Source organism: Pipistrellus kuhlii, unplaced genomic scaffold (genome assembly GCF_014108245.1).
Source record: "Pipistrellus kuhlii isolate mPipKuh1 unplaced genomic scaffold, mPipKuh1.p scaffold_m20_p_2, whole genome shotgun sequence".
In the NCBI taxonomy this organism is placed as follows: domain Eukaryota; kingdom Metazoa; phylum Chordata; class Mammalia; order Chiroptera; family Vespertilionidae; genus Pipistrellus; species Pipistrellus kuhlii.
In genome coordinates this window covers 35952820-35974787 of record NW_023425515.1, presented here as the reverse complement: position 1 = coordinate 35974787, position 21968 = coordinate 35952820, and the positions used below count along the sequence as shown (strand labels likewise).

The 21968-nt window shown below is 36.4% G+C and overlaps 1 protein-coding gene across 6 annotated transcripts in view; it reads left to right on the top strand.

The window, feature by feature from the left end:
- The window catches only part of DCUN1D1 (defective in cullin neddylation 1 domain containing 1), a 35598-nt gene extending 28697 nt beyond the window's left edge, over window positions 1-6901 (top strand). For 5 of the 6 annotated variants that reach the window (XM_045583725.1, XM_036444395.2, XM_045583726.1 and 2 more), the window contains 3 exons: window positions 192-274; window positions 512-608; window positions 2101-3867. In XM_045583725.1, the coding sequence (XP_045439681.1) occupies window positions 192-274; window positions 512-608; window positions 2101-2180 (260 nt within the window). In that variant the 3' untranslated portion in view covers window positions 2181-3867. Of the gene's footprint in view, window positions 1-191; window positions 275-511; window positions 609-2100; window positions 3868-6687 lie in introns of those variants that run through there. The other variant, XM_045583723.1, reaches the window with a different exon arrangement.
- The last annotated feature ends 15067 nt before the right edge of the window (window positions 6902-21968 follow it).

The following is a 21968-nucleotide window of genomic DNA, read 5'->3' as shown; positions in this document are numbered from 1 at the left end:
CCAGGATACAAACCTTGGGCTTATTTTTTTCAGGAAATTTTAATATGTAAGTATTCAGAGCACACGGGTTAGTGGGTTTTTTTTTTTTTTTTTTTTTTGTCTTTCTGTCGTCTAACCTGTTTTTTTTGTTTGTTTTTTAAGGACAGATATTCATGGCATTTGACATACATAATTTATTTTTAATATTACAGATCTAGAAATGGCCATTGCCTACTGGAATTTAGTGCTTAATGGAAGATTTAAATTCTTAGACTTATGGAATAAATTTTTGTTGGTAAGTTCATGTTTTCTGCAGTTCCTTGTTTTCTCAAAAATTTTGTTATGTTTGAAAATAAAGCATGATCTATTTTAATGCATGATTGACTCTTATTAAAGCATGTAATGAACATAGAAGGAGAAATTTGATAAGTAAAATTTCTATACACAATTTGGTTTGCATTCTTGTATTTAGTATCATCTGGACTAAAAAAAACAAAAACCTCTTTTTAGTGATTTGGATTTTTTTAAATAGGAACATCATAAACGATCCATACCAAAAGATACTTGGAATCTTCTTCTAGACTTCAGTACAATGATTGCAGATGACATGTCTAATTATGATGAGGAAGGTAATAAAACGTTTTGCCCTTCCAGTTTTTTGTTTTTACCTGCCTTCTTTTATCATACACTTTTGAACTTCTTGTCTACTTCTGTTTTTTCTTGGAGTTGGATTTCCCTCTTCTGAGCTTTTATTTGTGCTCTTCTAAATGTATGGAGTGCCTTCATTTCTTTATCAGTTTATAGTTTCTTTAAATACCAAGTCAGTAGTCGTATCTTCCAAAAAAGCATGAGTAATTTTCATTCATGTTTAGATTTTCAGTTTATTTTAGGAAACCTGTTCTCATAGCAAAGTACTTTTATAGTTATATGTATGTCTTTTATTATTATGTGTTTGTCTTGTCTGTGAAGTTGAATAGTAAATTTAAGTTTAGTGACCTTGTCTAATTTGAAATGTACTTCAGCTGCCTACTATAATACTATTGACAATCAATAAATATTCACTGATTAAGTGCTTTTCTGTTATTATATTTCTTGCTGTAAAGATGATGATGCAACCATCTACTACCTGTTTATCTAGAAGTGGCAGTGATTTACATTGACTTCTTAATACATTTTCATATGTATGAAGAAGTCAGTGTTTTTGAGATTGTTCTACAGATAGAGGTGTTCTTTGAAAAATCTCCAGTGGTTTGGCCTCCTTAAAAGTGTTTTGGAGCCATTCATATAATCTAACCAGAGATGATGATGTTTTATTCTTTTTGTTTTCATTGTAATTTATAGTATTCATTAAAAAGTAAGAAATGCGTAATCTTGCATATGAATGATAATTGTGCTGCTAGGCCTTATAGAAAACTGAAGAACTTTCTGATTTAGAGGTTGGCATGTGATGTATAGAGGCGTACAATTTAAAATTTTTTAGTATTTATCATGAAAAAGGGTAGATTTGGATACTTGCTGTTAATTTTCCTAAGATTTTTTTGCAAGATTTTAAAAAAATGCCTGAAAATTTGTTTCCTCCTACTTACTATGCTTTAAGCACTGGCAGCATGCCAGTATATTATGATTATTCCTTATACTACCAATTTTGACCAAATTACTGTAGTGGCCTGACTTCAGTGGCTTTCAGAAAATGATGTTATTATTTAAGAAACATTTTTATTGATTTCAGGAAGGAAAAAAGGGCGAGGGAGAGAGAGAGGTGAGAGAGAATCATTGATTGGCTGCCTCCTGCATGCCCCACACTGGGGATGGAGCCTGCAAACCGGGCATGTGCCCTAAAAATTGAGCCATGACCAGGTACATAGGTCGACACTCAACCACTGAGCCAGTCTAGCCAGGGAAACCATAATAATAATGATGGATTAGCAGAAGATTTATTTTTATCATTTAAAGAAGGATCAAAGCTTGAATTTTGAAAGTCCTGTTAGTGGGAATATTTATAAAGTTATACTTTATTATGTAGAAGATAGTTAAAATATAAAGGAACTTATTAAAATGTTAGTCTTATTTCTGCTTTTCTTTCTTTCCTTCCTCCCATAACCCCATCCCCCCCACCCCCAGGAGCATGGCCTGTTCTTATTGATGACTTTGTGGAATTTGCACGCCCTCAAATTGCTGGGACAAAAAGTACAACAGTGTAGCACTAAAGGAACCTTCTAGAATGTACATAGTCTGTACAATAAATACAACGGAAAATTGCACAGTCAATTTCTGCTGGCTGGACTGAACTGAAGATCAATCCTCGTAATTCAGACTGAGGGTTGAGACAAAACTTTAAGGATACATCTTGGACCATACCGTATTTCATTCTTCTAATGGTGGTTTGGGCTTGTCTTCTAGTCCTGGCCGCTCTAACCATTTATAATTCTACATTGTGGATTTCATCTTATATCTGTGGACCATCCTAGTTTATTCTCCCATGAGTCTTAGAAGCTTTATGGTGATTATTTTGAGGTTTCCATTCTTGCATAAAGCACAATGCTGTCTTCATCAGAAAACAGTGTGGCATAAGAATTAAACATGAACATCACAAACAATTTATAAAAACTTCCTAAATAATATGCTTTGGGCTAGTTGCAAAGACTATGCTAATAGCACTTCCAATGAGAGTGATATATTTAAGTGTACCAGATCTGGAATGGTGTTTTGGTTTGGGGGATTTTTTTTTTTTTCCTGGAAAATCACATGTATTGTTGATGTGAGTAGAGAATCAGATGAAAAAAATGTCAAAATAACCAACGTGAAAATTTTTTAGGATAATTTCTTGTGCCTACCTGAAAAATTTGTGTTTCAGACCCTCGATTTCAAAAGGTCACACAGACCTGCTCTACTTATCTCACCGATGTTTATATATGGTTGTCCTACAGGGAGCTTCTATTTAGAAAACGTCTGCATAATGTTAGATTCTGCTGTCTACATCCTGCAGCACATAATTGGATTTCATTATGATTTTGAAATGCTTATATGCCTGTTGAATAAGTTAAACTATTTAATTTGTTTGGAATGTTTTAGATTGCTACACAATACAATATTCTAAATTTAGGCATGAGGGTTTATTTTATTTTTTTAGCACACCATGGAACAAAAATGAAATTTTCTTAATTTATAAGAAGATAGTAGGAATTAAATTTTGAAAATGGTTGTGATGAGCCATGATGTTCAATCCTCATAGGTACTGCTTTTTCAGACAAATAGTCCATTTTTGATGACCTTATTTTGTTGAAAACGGCTTTAACTGCTAATCACTGTGGTTGCCAAATACTTCAAGAGCAAAGATTTTCAAGCAAGCATGCACTTGATGCAAAACACCAATCTGGCTTCTATTTTTGTAAATTATTCAGTCTCTTTACTGTTTTTATTTCACTCAAATTTGATGTTTTCACATCAAAGCAGAATTCTATCTTGTATGTATGATATTCATTACAAGACCTATGAGCTGCTTTTATGCTGAAAATGCTGATCTTCCTGTTCACTTCCTGACACGTGAAGGAGGACTTATTGCTTTTTTAAAGATTTCTGTAAGGTAGGTTAAAAAATGTAAAACTTCAAATGTTGGACTTTAACAGGAATAGGTATTGCTTGGTGTATCCAGGTACTCTCTAAGATCTTATGTTGAAATTATCAAAGAATGTACTTCAGATTAGCAGTGGAAATTAGATGTGGAAATGATTTTAAGAACAATGACATATTAAGACCACTTTTTATTTACATGATTTTGAAGTTGACTAGAAAGGTTTCCCACAGATCTTACATTAATATTCCAATCATATTCTTCCAAAAGAAAAATATGAAAATTTCTATTTAAGTTACTGGAATTGGTTATTTTGGGGGGTGGGGGGGAAGGAAGGAAGAAAAAAGAAGAATCCTGCTGCTTCCCTTTCAAGTATTTCCTGATTTCATATTTGTAAATATAAAGAGGAACTTCAATTATGAAAAAAATTTAAAAGATATATGTATTATTTTGTTTCCTGTCTTGAAGATTTTGAGTTTATGGTATTGTTTTCAGATAGATTAATTCAAGTATGCGGTGTCTTGAAATGAGATCCCATTCTTTTTCCCCCCCATTATAAATTGTTTTTCATAAAAGTCTGATATTGGTTCATGGCCTAGTGCCTTGGGTTTTACAGACTTTTCCTTTTAAATGTAAGACCTTTTCAACGAAATAGTATTTGTCATCAGTTTGGTACTAAACATTTATAATTACTGTGTAATTATAAACAAAAATACGTAATCTTTGAATATAATTATGTAGCATAAAAGTTAAGGTTGTTCACTCTTATGATGGCATCTTAGAATTAAACAATATTATTCCTAGGGCTGAAAAGAGAAGACTGATTTAATGTGGTATGATTACTCTGAGGATAAGTGTCTGGTTACAGGACTATTCTGTACTCAAAATGCTTACATGTGTGGTTGGGTGTGTGAGTGCATGCATGTGAGTGCATGTCTGTGAGAAAGAGGTTGAAATACACACACACACACTTGAATTGCTTTAATTCATTAGTGTTTTCATCTTTATTCTGGTAAACTCCCCATGCTGATTCTTTGTTTTAAACTGACCCACAGGTACAGTTTCCTCTGTGCCAAATGTCAAAACAGGTACACATTTTAAAATATAATGCTTTTAAAATACTAAAGTGAATAAAATTAGAAGTGCCCACATATAAAAATACTTGAGATCAAAATTATCTTCAGTGACTATCATCACCATATCTCTGTAAGTTCAATTGTGTTCCTTACAATCCCTGTCATATTACAGCAGAGGCAATAAAAGCTTCAGTGAAATTGCCATGCCTAAATCTTTTCACACATTATTTCAGTGTAATATTTTTAAAGACTAAAATATACATGAAACTTATCCAGGAAGAATAATTTCCCTGGAAAGAGCATTGTAATGGCAAGTTTTAGGAAGAAAAGACATGCCAAGTTTTGTTTACTACATTTAAAATGTTTACAGCTATACTGGGCTGCTTTATTTAATTAACAGTACTGTAGTTGTGTAATATGGTATTGTAAGTATGTGTTCTTCATTAGACTTTTGTAAAAAAGTTTTAATGAGAGACAGTGAACTTAATAAAATACATGGGAAATCTTTTATATAATATCCTTACTGAGGAATCCTTATTTAAGCAAGGTATACTATTTTTTTCCTCAAAGACTTAAGTGAATGAAGTGTTCTATTTTTTATTTGATAAATTTGAGTAGTTGCAGCTAGTTTAATGTGCACTTTGCTTAGATTTTTAAAAAACGTTACTATTAAAACTACGTATTGTAAACCTTCTGTAACTTTTACTTAGGAATGACAGAAGAAAGTTAAACCTAATGAAATAATTTTGGAATAAAAAAAAGAAAACGGTGCTGGGGAAATTTATTATAGTTCACAAAGTATGCCTTTGTAAACCTAAATCAACTTTTAGCAAGAATTAATTTATGTAGTTCTAAATGTTAATTTGTGTATATTTAACAGAAAATACTTATTTGGCACCTCAGCAGTTTTCTTTAAATGTTCATACTTTTAACAATATGATTTATATTGAAGACATAGATGTTTTGATAAGATTTTATCAAATTTGGTAATGTAATGCTAAAATGTTTTTAAAATGTGAACTATTTAACATATATCTTAATAATTGAGGACACAATACCTGGATTGTGATTTCTACAAAATGTGATAATTAGGGTTCAAATTATGGCTCATCTTTTAATTGATTATAAACAAGTATATTTCTGAACTCTTTACTTGCCTCCATTTTTACAACCATATAATAATAATTTCTATTTTTTCTAAAAATGTGAAGTTTGATATTGCACTACCTTTACCTTTGATTTCTGAGGGGAAGGGGTTTATATCTGACAGTTTAGATGAATTTGAAAATTCATAATAGTACATGCTTTTTTTCTAGGATTATCCTTACTATTTGTTGCCATTTTGGTTGAATACTTGGCTTGATTTGTATCTGATTCTGGAGGCAGATAATACTGCTTTTTGGGTTTGTTTTTTTTAACCTTGTAACACAGTTACATAAATGGTTTTACCCAGAGCATTCTTGCCATCCTATTTTCATAATGGCCTGTTGGATAATTGGCATTTCCTGCTGACCAGCTAATTTATATGACAACTTTCCACTAGGCTCAATGTTTTGTGTTAATATGGCCTTTGACTTCCGTGGTTGACGTGCTTTTTTTATGTCACAAGGGAACTTCTGATAAAAGATGCACAGCGTTTGTTGTAGTAGATGAAATTCCTGAAAGCAATGTCTTTATGGAATTTTAAAGGCATATTATTTTGTGAATCACTATAATCTATTTTTAAAATTGAGATTATAAAATGTGTATTTTAATTTATATATCCAAGTTTTTCTTATGAGTTTTGTTTAAGTGTGCTTTGTATTTTTGCTGTGCAGAAATCAATGTTGCTTGTCCTAGAACATTGGTTTTTAAGCCATACCTTAAGGCTGCTGTATTTCTTGAGATTGGGCTGTAGCAGGCAGGCTGGCTCTTCTTCCAGTTCATCTGTAGCTTTTTACTTTAATCCTTGTAGAACTTGGCATTGCATATGAGATTTATTTTTGTGGGAGGAGGGGAAAGTGATTGGTTTAAAAAAATTATTTTTTTAATGCTGGCTTAGAGGGAAATCCTCTTTGGCAGGTTTTTCAGTGGACTGGAAAAAGATGGAATCAAATTGAAATTAAAGCTGGCCTGGTCATAGAAGACAGCACTGCTCTGAAATGAAGAATCTATCAGATCAGTTTAAAGCAAAAAATAATTTGAACCAAAATAATGAAAAGAAAGCTTGATTTAAAATAAAAAATTTAAAACTTATCAGAGGCGGCATGTGAGAGTAGCTTAATCACCAAATAAACAAAGGATAATGCTTATTTTATATTTAGACTATATATAATAAATTTTATTTCAGGTTCTGAAATATTCTAAGAAAATTTATATCTAATGGAAAACTTGGGCACTAACAAGTAGATTTTTCACTAAAAGGAATACTGTAGGGCATAAGATTAGGGGAAAAACAAAGTGGCGAAGAGAAAAGGCTAATTAATGCAAGCTATCCAGGGGTCCTCAAACTTTTTAAAGTGGGGGCCAGATCACGGTCCCTCAGAGAGCTGGAGGGCTGGACTATATGAACTACTAATTCCTACTGTAACACCTCGGCTGCGCTCACTGCCCAAAAAACCTGGCGGGCCAGATCAGACTCCTCTGCGGGCCGCATGTGGCCCGCGGGCCGTAGTTTGAAGACGCCTGCTAGACAATGATTTGTTGACATTGCACGTAGCTAAAAGAGTAATATTTTGCTCAGTAAGGTGATATGTGTACTTGGAATCCTTTAAAATAGCATATTTAGTTTTTAAACAAATGCTAATAATATTCTTAAATTAGAGTTTATTGTACTGAAGCTACAATGAATAGGCTGTCAGCCAGAGCTTTAAAATAGTCATTCCTAAGAAATGGGTGTAATGGTACTATAAAAATGTAGCTTTATTGAAGTATAATTTATATGCTATACAATTCACCCCATGTAAGTATAAGATTCAGTAGTAAATTTATAGACTTTGTACAATCATTGTCACAGTCTAGTGTTAGAACATTTCCATCGGCCATAAAAGTTCCCCTCATGCTCCTTTGCTTGCCCAGCCCTAGGCTTCCACACTGATCTGTTTTTGTAGAGATTCCCTGTCTAGAAACTATAAGTGAAATTAATACAATTTGATGTCTTTTGTATTTGGCTGCTTTCAGTTGGTATATTTTTGAGGTTCATCCATGCTATAGTGTATACATGTACTTAGTTCCTTTATATAGTGTTCACTGTATGGATATTCCTCATTTGTTTATCCATTCACCAGTTGATGGACATTGGATTGTTCACATTTTTTTTTTGTTACGAATGATAAGAATGTTTATGTACTTGTCTGTGTGTGGACGTATGTTTTCATTTCTCTGAGGTAGATTCCTAGGAATGTAATTGTTATATTGGCTGGAAAATTTATGTTTAACTTTTTAATAACTGTGTTTTCATGTGTCTATTGGATGTGCAATTTTGGTGAGAATGTGGTGGCCTAGGGGATTGCTATAAAATTATAAAATACAATAGACATGTATTTACCTGAAGGTAGTATTTTTTGTAGCCAGTGAGGGTGATTACAGTGGCAGTTCTGGTCCTGTAATGAACTCTGGTGAGAAGGACTGTGTAGGTGAGGAGTCGGTGCTTTGTGTTATTGTGTGTATAATATTTGGCTGATACAGCTATTTAGCTAGCCTGTGACTGGTGGTATTAACTAAACATTGACAAATAACTCCATGGATATGTCACACCCTCATTATTTCCCAGAGCTCTTGCTCTGAGATGACTGGAAATTCTTAATAAAAATTTAGTTGGTAGTGTTTGGTTGCTGCCAGCTTCCTGTGTTCTTACACATAGTGACATTGCATAGTGCTTTATAAGTTTTAAGTGGAAACTTCCAGACATACACAAAAGTAGAATGGTTTAATGAACCTACTTAAACATCAGTTCGTGGCTAGTCTTGTCTTATCATCCATCTTCCCAATTGGATTTATCTTGAAGAAAATCTTAGCAATTGCTATGTATGTCTAAAAGATAAAGACTCTTACATAAACCATAATACCATCAGTGTTAACAATTTCTTAGTGATTAGTTATTTAAATTGTCTTTTTTCCCCTCTCAATTCAAGTTAGGTGTCAAAGACGGTCCGTACATTTCATGTATCTCTAATCTTTTAACCTAGGGGTCCCCATATTTCTCACTCCTTGGCCTGGAATTCATTTGTTTGAAAAAGCAATGGTTGCTTTTTAAATTTTTAAAATATGCAATTTATACTTAAGGTGACATTTGATATACTTAAAAATGTATTTTAGAAAATATTTTCACAGTTAATGAAGTATAATATAAAAAGCTGTGGTAATTATATCAACAAATATACCTCTAGTTAAAAAGTATAATGGGACTTATATCCAGAATATTTAAAGAGCTTTTCTAACTTAAGACAATTCAATTTACAAATGAACAAAGGATTTGAAAGACATTTCTCAAAAAATGATACAAATGGCCAATAAGCATATGAAAAGATTCTCAACTGCATTAGTAGAGAAATGCAAATAAAAACTACAATGAAATATTTCATACCCATTGGGGTTGCTTTAATAAAGAAGATAAGTGTTGAGGATTTTGACAAATTGGAACATTGGTGAGACTAAACTGGTGCTGCTGCTTTGGAACAGTTTGGCTGTTTCTCAAAAAGTTAAAATTAGCATATGACCTACCAATTCCAGTCTTGACAATGTTCCTATATAAGGCTAATATGCAAATTTTCCCTTCACCAGCAGGCCCCCAGCAAATCGCCCCCATTCATGCACTAATTCTTGCATTGGGCCTTCAGATCCTGGTAAACACCATTCTATTTTGTGTCTGAGTTTAACTATTTTAGATATCTCATGTAAATGGAATTACACTGTATTTGTCTTTATGATTGCTTTATTTCACTTAGCATGATGTCCTCAAGTTTCATCCATGTGGTAGCATGTGTCAGGATTTATAGTCCATTGTATGTGTATACCATATTTTATCCACTTACCTGTTAGTGGACATTTGGCTATTGCGAATAGTGATGCTGTGAACTTAAATGTGCCTATATTTCTTGAGACTTTTTAGTTATTTTGTATATATATCTAAAATTGGAATTCCTTGATCATATAGTTCTATTTTTAATTTTTTGAGGAACTGCACAGTTTTCCATAGCAATTGCATCATTTTATATACCTATCCACAGTACTCAAGGGTTCCAATTTCTCCATATCATCACTAATTGTTTTTTATCTTTTTTCTTTTGATACTAGTCATCCTAATGAGTATGATGTGATATTGTGATTTTGATTTGCATCTCTGATTAGCAATGTTGAGCACCTTTTCATGTGCTTGTTGGGCATTTGTGTATCTTTGGAGAAATTCTATGCAAGTCCTTTGTCGGTTTTTAAATTGGGCCATTTGATTTTTTTTGTTATTGAGTTGCAGGAGGTTTTTTTTAAAAAAAATTCTAGATATTAATCTGGTTTAATATGTCATTAAGCCCAATGTTTTCATATTAATTTTCTGTCTGGATAATCTATCCATTGATGAAAGTGGAGTAATGATAAATCCCCTACTACTATTGATGATGCTGACTTCTCTAAATACAATCTTTCCAACATGATTGCTATGGCTGAAACTGCAGTGTTTATGGGCCAATCATCTCAAACAACAATTGAACAGTGGGTGTACATTCCCTCCACTGCTTACGTGTTTCCTGTATTTTGGCAATTTGTCTGGATTTGACTAAAATCCCACCTTTAATCATTTCTAAGAGCAAGAAGGAAAAGATTGAACGTGTTTTGGGCGTTTTTATTCTTGAAACTGAAAAAGCCTGGGCCACACAAGCAGTTATAAGGAAGTGGGTCGATTTAATGTTGCCGCTTGTTATGTGAGGGAGCCAAAGAGGTCTGCTAGTCTGGGATGCAGCCAGCACTCACTGCGCTAAAGACATGCAGACATTTCTTCACGAAAGAAAATAGATCAGATAATGATTCCCGCAGGAATGACAGCCTATCTCCAGACTCTTGATATTGCAATAAACAAGCCATTCAAAGACAATTTGCGCATGGAAATTAATGAGTACATTGAAAATAGAATGGAGAGAAATTGGCGTGGAAACTTTGTGAAACCTAAACTGCAAGAAGTTGTGACTTGGGTGAAGAATTCATGGGAAAAATCACTGATAGTTGCATTGCAAGTGCACTGCGAGCAGGCTACCTTGACAAGAATTACTCATTTAAAGACAGTGCTATTGCTAAACATGAGCGATTTGGTCCACTGATTCTGAAAGAAATGGAGTCACAAGAAATTCACTAGGAAATTCAGGAATTGGATTGTTATGATGATGTTCCAGAAGATGATGACATGATTGTCATTGAATAAATGAGTAAATTCTTGATACTGTAGGATTCACAGTTTGTCTGGTTTGTGTTGACAACTACCGTACTACTGTACCATGTACAGGTAATAAATTTCCTTTATTTTCATTTAACAATAAATGTGTACCATATTCTTCTTCATGGAAAAATAAGACATCTGAAAATAAGACCTAGCACATCTTTGGGAGCAAAAATTAATATAAGACACTGTCTTATCTTCTGGGAAACAGGGTAGTATAATGTTAGCTGTGGACTTTTCATATATGGTCTTTATTGTGTTGAGATTGTTTCCTTTTGTTCCTAGTTTGTTGATGTTTTTCCTTAACCCAAAAGGTTCTTGTCAAATGCTTTTCTGCACCAATTAGAATGATCACATGGTTTTTACCTTTCATTTTGTTAGTTTGGTACATTAGAATAACTGATTTTCCTATGTTGAGTCATCCTTGAATTCCAGGAATAACTCTCACGTGGTCGTGGTGTATAATTTTTTAATGTGCTGTTGAATTTGATTTGCTGGTATTTTGTTGAGGCTTTTTCCATTAATATTCATTAGGAATATTGGTCTGTAGTTTTCTTGTAGTGTTTCTTTGGCTTTGGTATTAGGGTAATGCTGGCTTCACAGAATGAATTTGGAAGCTTTCCCTTTTGTTTTTTGTTTTTTTAAGAGTTTGAGGATGATCAGTATTAAATATTTGGTGGAATTCTCCAATGAAGCCATCTGGTTTTCTGAGCTTTTCTTTGTTGAGGGGTTTTTCACTACAGATACAGTTTCCTTACTAGTTATTAGTCTGTTCAGTTTTTCTATTCATTACTTAGTTTGGGTAGGTTGTATGCCCATTTTTACATTGAATTATTTGTCATTGTCGATTTGTATGAGTTCCTTTTTCTAGATCTACATCAGATGTATGATTTACAAATATTCTCTATTTTCTAGATTGTTTCACTTTTCACAACTTTTTTTGAGGCATAGGACTTTAATTTATATAAAGTCCAATTTTTTTTTTCGTTGCTTGCACTTTAGGTATCAAATCTCAGAATATATGGCTTAACCCAATGTTAGAAAAATTATGCTTGCCTTCACTTCTAAGAGTATTCTAATCTTAGCTTTTATCTTTATATCTTGACCTGTTTTGAGTTAATTTTTGTATACTGTGAATATCCATTCGTCCCTCTACTATTTGTTGCAAAGACTACTCTCACCATTGATTAGTCTTGGCACCCATGAGGAAAAGACAGATGTGTGTGTGTGTGTGTGTGTGTGTGTGTGTGTGTGTGTGTGTGTTTTAATTCTCAATTCCCATCGATCTATTTGTCCTTATGTCAGAACCACAAAGTTTCATGTAACTTAGTAAAGTTTTGAAATCAGGTAGTGCAAGCCCTTCAAATTGTTCTTTTTAAAAATTGTATTGGCTATTCTGGGGCCTCTTACACTTCCATACAAATATTAACATCAACTTGTCAACTTCTGTAACAACAACAAAACAGCTGGTATTTTGGTGGTGATATTGGATTTGTAGACCAGTTTGTTGAGGAGCCCTCGTCATTTCTCCTCACTATTTCATGTGTCCATACGATGTCCTTGATTCTTAGTGTCTCACTGTCATTAAGTTTTCATCTTGTATTGTCTAAGTGCCTGCTTTGGCTGACACGTTCTCTCTGCCTTTAGTCTGTTTTTCTTCCAGTTCCTTGTTCTGTTTGTTATCAGGATGATTTATCTAAAAGGCTTAGGATCCTTTGGTGACTCCCCAGAGGTTTCACAATTTATTCAATCGTTCACATGAACGCCTCCAATCCCCTATTGTGCCAGGCATTATCCTGGGAATACAGCAGTAACAAAACATACAAAAGTGATTGCCCTCATGGACGTTACATTCTACTGAGATGCAATGAAATAAACACAATTACTGCAGTATATAATGAGAAATGCTATGGCAGGGACAAAAAAGAAAGGGGATAGGAGAATGTGCAGTTTTAAATAGGGTGATCAGCAAGGGCCTACCTGAGGCAGCTGAATCAATATCTGAGGAAATAAGCGTGCGTATATCTGAGAAAAGTTTGCAGGCAAAGCAAATGGCCACTATAAAGAAACAGTTGGTACCATGCTTGGGGAACATCCGGGGGGCTAGTAGGCTGGAGAGGAGGCAGGGAGGTTAAGAGATGAGGCCAAAGTGGCCTCGTGGACCATTGTTAATGCTGTGGCTTTTACAGTTGGGAAGTCGTCGATTTCAGCAGAGTAATAACAGGCTGTTACATGAGTTTTAACAAAACTGCTTTAGCTGATGTGTTGGAAAAAAAAAAAAAACTGTGTGTGTGTGTGTGTCTCGGAGGGTTAAGTTGAAAGCAGACCAGTTGTGGTTGGCAGCCTCTAAAATACCCCTAATTCTTCCTTTCTTTGGAGTTTCACACTGGTGAGTGATCCCCTGGAGTGGGCTGGACCTAGAGACATGTTTCTAATAAATAGACTGTGGCAAAAGGGATGGGATATCATTTCAGAAATTGGGCTGTAAAGAGACAGTAGCTTCCATTTTGCATGTTCTCTCTGGCTCCCACTTGCTCCCTGGTAGAAGCCAGCTGTGAGCTGCCTTTAAGAGGCCCACGCAGCAAAAACTGAAGGTGGCCTCTAGCTAACAGCCAGTGGGGAACAGGCTGTTGGTCCAGCAACCCACGGGGAACTGAGTCCTGCCAGCAACCACGGGAACAAGCTTCAGAGCTGACCCTTCCAGGTGAGACTTCAGATGAGACTGCGGTTCTGCCTGACAGCTTCACGGCGGCCTCGGGAGGGACCCTCACTGAGGTACCCAGGCACTCTGGTTCCACGGAAACTGGGGGATGGCTATTTAAAAATGCTCAGTTTGGGGATAATTTGTTATACAGCAACAGATAACTAATGTCAACTAAGAAGTTTATGCAGTTATCTTTTTTATTAAATATATTTACTGTTTATAATTTTACAGATATCTCCTACCCCTTCCTCCCCTCTCCCCCCACTTCCCAACTCCTATCTACTCCTCAATCCCAGGGTATTCGCCACCCTATTGCCCATACCCATGGGCAATGCATATAAGTATATGAGTTCTTTGGTTTATTTCTTCTCACCCCCCAAAACCACATTGAGGTATGTTAATCTGTTCCATGCCTCCATACTTCAGGTTTTATTTTGTTGGTCAATTCATTTTGTTCATTAGATTCCACCAATAAGTGAGATCATGTGATATTTGTCTTTCTCAAAATTGGCGTTATTTCACTGAGCTGCTAAGTCTCTTACCCATTGGGTCAGCATGGATGGACCTGGGAAATATGCTAAATGCCGTTATCTTGATGAGAGATGATGGTGACCTAGGCCAGGGTAATGACAGTGAAGTTGAACTCTGGATATATTTTAAAGGTAGATTTAATAGGATTTTCTGAGGAATAAGACATAATGGTGGGGGCAGAGGAGGGGGGAAGGGCTAGTGTGGTTATCAGTTAACAAGAGAGTTCAAAGACCATTCCAAGGATTTTGGCCTGAGCAACTAGAGGAATGGAATTGCTATTAACTAAGATTTAGAGGATATGAGAGAAGCAGGTTTTGGAGGAAAGGATCAGGAGCTCATTTGAGGATACACGTGTATGATTCCTGTATAATTCAATAATTTTTTGAGTATTTACAAGTATAAATCATGTGATAAAGGGTGAGGTAAGAATTGGAAGATACATACTTAGGAATTGTCAGATTGTATTGGTTAAAGTTTTCAGACAGGATTAAACCACAGAGTAAATAGGGACAGAAAAGAGTTTAAAGACTGAGCCCTGAAATGTTCCAAATTAAGATAACAGTTTGGTGCGGAAGAAACAGCAAGGAAAACGGAGATGGAACGACCAGTGAGGCAGGAGGAAAGACAGAAGTGTTATAGGAGCCAAGTGAAGAGACTTCCAAGGAAGAGAGGAATTATGTCAAAGGTTGCAAATAGCAGAAAAACACATCTCCAAGTAAATACTGTATTTGGCAACATGGAAGCCATTGCTGACTCTGATGAATAGATTTCAGTGGAGTAACGGGAAGGGAAGCCTGACTGGAGTGGGTTCAAGAGAATTAAGAGGAATGGAATCGAGGTACAGACGACTCTCGAATAAGTGTTGTTATCCATGGTAGCTGGAAGGGGAAGCATAGCCAAGGAAATATTTTGTAAAGACGGAAGAAAGAATGGTGTGGTTGTGTGCTGGTGAAGGATCCAGTAGAGAGGGAATTGATGCTGCAGGAGAGACAGGCAGCAGCTGAGTAAGCAAGAGTGTTCTTACTGATAACATCCCCACCCTCCGCACAGCACAGCCTGCCTGCCGCCCTCTTTGTGTGGGTGGGTGGGTGCACCTTGGGGGCTTTTCACAGTCTTGTCTTGGAGTTTCCACTTTCCACACCCTTTCCTTTAATTGATTCATACGAATTCTTACAATAGCAATAGCATCAAGCCCTCTTCTTGAGTCCCCATCCTGGGAAGCTTGTCTCTGCTGCCACAGCCTGATGTAGATGGCTTTCCTTGGTGCTTCTGGGCCCTCCCTCTCTAGTTAGTATTTTAGTAGCACTTACTGTACACCCCACGGTAATCCTGTGTGTCTTCCATTAGACTGTGAAGGACAGCATTGGTAACGAGGCTATGCTCTATTTGATTCTGAACTCGTCAGCCCACAGTGATCATACATTACATCTTTGGCATTGATTTACCAGTTAAGAACGTTATTTGCTGATCTTGTATTGAATTTGCCTTCTTTCTAAAATCTATTTGTAACCCCCAGATTGGTACTGGCAGCACCTAAGCAGTCATTCGAGGCTGCATGGCGAGTGACAGAAATTTGCATAGGCTGCCGCACACATTCCGAGCTGAAATTGAACAAGGTGATGTTCTGCCATTAGGTTTCAGCTCTCAGACTGTAAACAAGTATCTTTTCATGATATATTCAGTTTCCCACATTTTTGTGCTATGTGTGGGTGATTTTGCTATTTAAAATGGCCACCAAGTGCCGTCTAGTGTCCCTAAGCACAAGCTGTAATGTGCCTTGCAGAAAAAATACAAGTATTAGATTAGCTTTGTTAAGGCATGAATTAGAATTCTGAGGCTGTGAGTTCAATGTAAATGAATCAACACTATATGAAATGAAGTATTTTTTTTAAATATATATTTTATTGATTTTCTTACAGAAAGGAAGAGAGAGGGATAGAGAGTTAGAAACATCGATGAGAGAGAATCATCGATCAGCTGCCTCTTGCACACCCCCCACTAGAGACGAGCCCGCAGCCAAGGTACATGCCCTTGACCGGAATCGAACCTGGGACCTTTCAGTCTGCAGGCTGACGCTCTATCCACTGAGCCAAACCGGTTTTGGCTGAAATGAAGTATTTTTAAAGAGAAACAAAAAACAAGGGTGTGTGTGTGTGTGTGTGTATATATATATATATATATATATATATATATATATATATATATTTATTGATTTTTTTACAGAGAAGAAGGGAGAGAGAGAGTTAGAAACATCTATCAGCTGCCTCCTCCATGCACCCTATGGATGTGCCCACAACCAAAGTATATGCCCTTTACCTGAATTGAACCTGTGACCCTTCAGTGGCCAGGCTGACGCATTCTCCACTGAGCCAAACTGGATAGGGTAAAAAGTTATATATTGATTGGTTGATGGAAATGTGACCATAGGCTTGCAGGACCTGTTTTTACGGTCACTTTATAGACCATAACTACTGTGAATTACTAGTAGGATTGACTGTAGTTTGACCTCATTCTAAAGTTGCTGATCAGGCTCTCTCTATTCCCTATAGATGGGGAAGCAGGTGGATTTAGACTGTCACTTGTAAAACAACCCTAATCAAATGACTTTCTGTTTATACCTTTCTATTAATGAGAAAAAGCAAGGCTCCAAGACAGTAACTTATAACTGGCTAATAAGTGGTAGAGCCAAGATCTGAACCATGACTTAGTTCCAGAGCCTTTAAACATCGTTATAGTGTTCCTATTTGTAAGCACCTGATTCTACTTTTACAAATCAACCCATGAACAATAGTCATTAAGGACTAGAACAGTACTGCACAATAGCTGTCTCATATTGCATTTGTATATAATCTTCAATCAGTATTTTTTCTTCTATGGCAGGATTTTTAGAATAGAGACATCATGGAATGAACTCAACGATGTCTCAGTAGCTTAGAAGTGGTTGTATGACTAGCCAGTTATTTAGTTGTACATCTTTTGTTGTTGTTAATCCTCACCCTAGGATATTTTTTCTATTGTTATTTTTAGGGAGAGTAGAAGGGAGGGTGAGAGACACACAGACACATTGATTGGTTGCCTCCCAATGTGATATGGCCCAACCAGAGCTAGTATTGAGCCTGCAACTGAGGTATATGCGCTTGACTCTTCAGTCTGAGGCTGGCTCTCAATGCACAGAGTCAAACCAATTAGCGCAGTGTGTACCTCTTGATACTAGAGTTGACAATTATGGGAATTGAGAACGTGCAAGTATAAGAAAAATTCCACTACTGATCACTGTGACTTTTGAGGGTTAGTCTGTTTCACACATCAGTCAAATGAAGATTCCTTCTATATCAACAATCTCTGATTCCATAATGTCTTCATGTGAAATATATGCAACCAACTAGCTTCAATCTGTTGGGTCATTCTGCCATAGAACAGATGTCCTTGAGTAGCCGTACGGGTTAAATAAAATAAAACTTGCTCCATATACACTGGCAGAATCCATCAAACCTGCTCTTCCCTGCTTCCACAGTTGTGGCTGGCAAGTTGTTACCTGTTTGGCTCCAGCCTTTAGTTAGGTGTAGCATATGACTAAGTTCTTACCAATAGAATAAGATTTGATGAGTCTTAATTCTGAACTAATGTCTTACACAGCATGACTTCTAAATTATCTTTCGTCAACTAGAACCCATGTCAACGCAACCTCAACCAAATAGGTGGTGATAGTGCCCTTGAATGACAGATCCATCAGGATGGAAAAAAAAAATTGTGAATCCCTGGATGACTTCATGGAACAGGCTGGCTGCTGCCTGCAACCCTCTCTGGAATGTAATAACAGAATGTTACACCTCCTCTTTAGGCTTGTATATTGCTGTTGGACATGTTGCACTGATGTGTGGCTTTATCTACCAACTACATGCACTGAATGTAAAAAGGTATTTCTAAGGGAGACAAGAAAACTTATTGGATACTCAGATGCTTTTCATTTCCGGGTTCATTAACCTGTTAACCAAGCAGGACCTATAAATATGTCCTTGAAATATATGTTGTGCCCCGAGAGGGACGGTATATATTTTTTGTAATCTTTTTTAAAAAAATATTTTATTGATTTTTTACAGAGAGGAAGGAAAGGGGAGGGATAGAGAGTTAGAAATATCGATGAGATGAGAGAAACATCGATCAGCTGCCTCTTGCACCCCCCCCACTGGGGATGTGCCGGCAACCAAGGTACATGCCCTTGACCAGAATCGAACCCGGGACCTTTAGGTCCAAAGGCCGACACTCTATCCACTCAGCCAAATCGGTTTCGGCTATTTTTTGTAATCTTTATCATTGTTTGTAAAATTTATAATTTTTTAATTCGACGTGTCCATTTTTTTTGTAGGTATTCTTTTCTATTTTTTTTGTAATTTTGTATTTTCCTTTGTGCTTTATATATATAAATAAACGAAAAAATATATATATTTCATTTATTTTCATTAAGTATAAATAAATAAAAATATGAAATTATGTCCTCCGGGCGTGACGTACTGACACGTTCTAGTGAAAGTACGCGCCCGTTACAGGTTGCGTCATTAAAAAGGGAACTCTCCGGTTAACAGGTTAACAAATCTGAAACTTATAGATATAAGGAAAAGAAACTCTAGCTTTTTGGTTCACAAACTTTGGTGTATCTGAGTTTTTTTGGTTTACTTATTTTTTATCTATCTAGTCCTGTTTCTAGATTCCGAATTGGTTCAGCAGGCCAGAGCTCCAAAAGGAAGGAAGATAGAGCCACATGATACAGCTGAGAGAAACATTCCCTGTACCAGGTGTACCGGTTAATAATGCGGATTTTTTTCAATAGATGAAGTTAGACATATGTTGATATATTTGTGATTTGATATGTATGCTGTTTTGTTGTATTGACAACAAGCTTCAAAACTTAGATATTTTTATGCTTAAAAATGTTGAACTTGCCGAAACCGGTTTGGCTCAGTGGATAGAGCATTGGCCTGCAGACTGGAATGTCCCGGGTTCGATTTCGGCCAAGAGCATGTACCTTGGTTGCAGGCATATCCCCAGTAGGGGGTGTGCAAGAGACAGCTGATCGATGACTCTCTCAGCGATGTTTCTAACTCTCTATCCCTCTCTCTTCCTCTCTGTAAAAAATCATTAAAAATATATATTTTTTAAAAATGTTGAATTTGTGTCAAAAAAGAGTATTTGCGGGAAGTTTTAATTATTTTATTTTGAAGATAAGTGCTGCTGAATGCACTTTTGGGAAGCTTATGGAGAACACGCTCTATCTCAAGATACTTGTGAATGCTGGTTTAAACGCTTTAAAAGTGATGATTTTGATGTGAAAGACAAAGAACGTCCAGGTCAACTGAAAAAGTTTGAAGACCAACAATTACAAGCATTATTGGATGGAGATGTGTGTCAAACCCGAAAACAACTTGCAGAAAGATTAAATGTTGCTCAGCAAATAATATCTCATTTACAAGCAATGGGAAAGATTTTGAAAGAAAATGGGTGCCACATCAAGTGAACGAAAGACAAACGGAAAACCAAAAAGTCATTAGTAAAATATTGCTTCAACGGCACGAAGAAAAGTCTTTTTTGCATGGAATTGTGACTGACAAAAAGTTCTTGCCTGAAAAGTATTAACTCACCTGTAAATTTCACCAGATCTTGCTCCTTCAGATTACCATTTGTTCTGATTGATGGCACATGCATTTTCTGAGCAGCACTTCAAAATATACGAAGAAGGAAAATTGGGTCTCTGAATGGTTTGCCTCAAAACAAAAAATTTCTATTGGGATGGTATCCACAAATTACCTGAAAGATGGGGAAATGTGTAGCTAGCGATAGACATTCCTTTGAATAAAGCACTTTTGATGTTTCTCTTGAAATTACCATATTTTCTTTGATTACAAAATCCACATTATTAACCGGCACACCATAGTGCAAAGCCCCTGAGGCATAAGTTTGAGGAACAGAAGGGAAGGCAATGAGCGAGGGGGAGTGGCCTGGGATGAGGTCAGGGGGTTGGGCAGGAGCCACATCTCAAGATTTTTTGAGCCAGCACTTTAGTCCGAATTTCTAAGTACAATGGGACACCTTTGGAGACATTACCAGGAAGCAAACTTAATTGTTTGGTTTTAAACGATGACTCTGGAGAATGATCCCCACGGTTAGTAGGTTGCTCTCTAGGTTAGAGGTGATGCTGGCTTGAACTGGTGTGACAATGGTAGAAGAGGGGTGAGCAGACTAGAGATATTCATTGAGTGGCCATATTATTATGATCTCTGAACGCATAATAATCTGGCTACTCATATATATATATATATATTAAAAGGCTAATATGCAAATTGTCCACTCAACCAGGCTGGCCAACCACCCATGTCCCCTCCCCCTGGCCAGGACCCCACCCATGCATGAATTCATGTACCGGGCCTCTAACACACACACACACACACACACACACACACACACAGAGTGGCCAGATTTTTATGCATTCGGAGATCATAATAATCTGGCCACTCAGTGTATGTTAAAAGGGGGTTAAAAATTTAATGGTGGAGCCCTAGCTGTTTGGTTCAGTGGATAGAATATCAGCCCGAGGACTAAAGGGCCTCAGATTCAATTCTGGTTGCAAGCTTGATCCCCAGAGGCAGGGGAAGGTGTGCAGTAGGCAGCTGATCAGTGATTCTCCATCGTTAATGTTTCTATCTCTTCCTCTCCCTCTCTGAAGGCAATAAAAATATTTTTAAAAATTTAATGGTGGATTATATATCGGAGGAGAGGAGATAAAATTTTGATTTGAACAATTGTATGGATGATGGTGTCATTTACTGTGATGGGGACAATTGGATTACCTCATCTGGGGGACGGGGTGTGTGTAAACGTAACTGGTAACTGTTTTCCATTTCAAATTACACTTGTTCATTGCTGGTAAATGATTGATTTTTGTATTTTAACCTTGTGCCCTGCAACCTTACTATAATCATGAATTCATTCCAGAAGATTTTAAAATTTATTTTCTTCATACATGGTCATGCCATCTGTGAAGACAGACAGTTTTATTGTTTCCTTTTCTTACTGCACTAGCTGGAACTTTGAATATGATGCTGAGGGATGGTGGAAGAGGCTTCTTTGTCTTGTACCTGGTCCTAGTGGGAATCCGTTTTTCATCGTTAAAGGTGTTAGCTGTAGACTCTTGGCAGATGTTCTCCAGTTGAGGAAACTGCCCTCTGTTACTGGTTTACTGAGAGCTTTTTTGGTTTTTAATCATGAATGTTGAATTTTATCAAATGCTTTTTCTGTATCTATTGATGAGATAATATAGTTTTTCTACTTTAGCCTATTGATGTGATACATTGATATAATTAATATACAACACCATGTAAGTTTATATATATATATATTTTAATTGATTTTTTACAGAGAGGAAAGGGGGGAGAGAGAGAGCCAGAAACGTCGATGAGAGAGAAACATCGACCAACCACCTCCTGTACACCCCCCACCGGGGATGTGCCCGCTACCAACGTATGTGCCCCTGACCGGAATCGAACCCGGGACCTTTCAGTCCGCAGACCCATGCTCTACCACTGAGCCAAACCGGTTTCGGCAACACCATATAAGTTTAAAGTGTGCAGCATAATGACTTGACTTCATGGAATCTAGAATGTTGAACCCAGCCTTGCATACTTGGAATAAATACTGGATTTGATTTTTTTT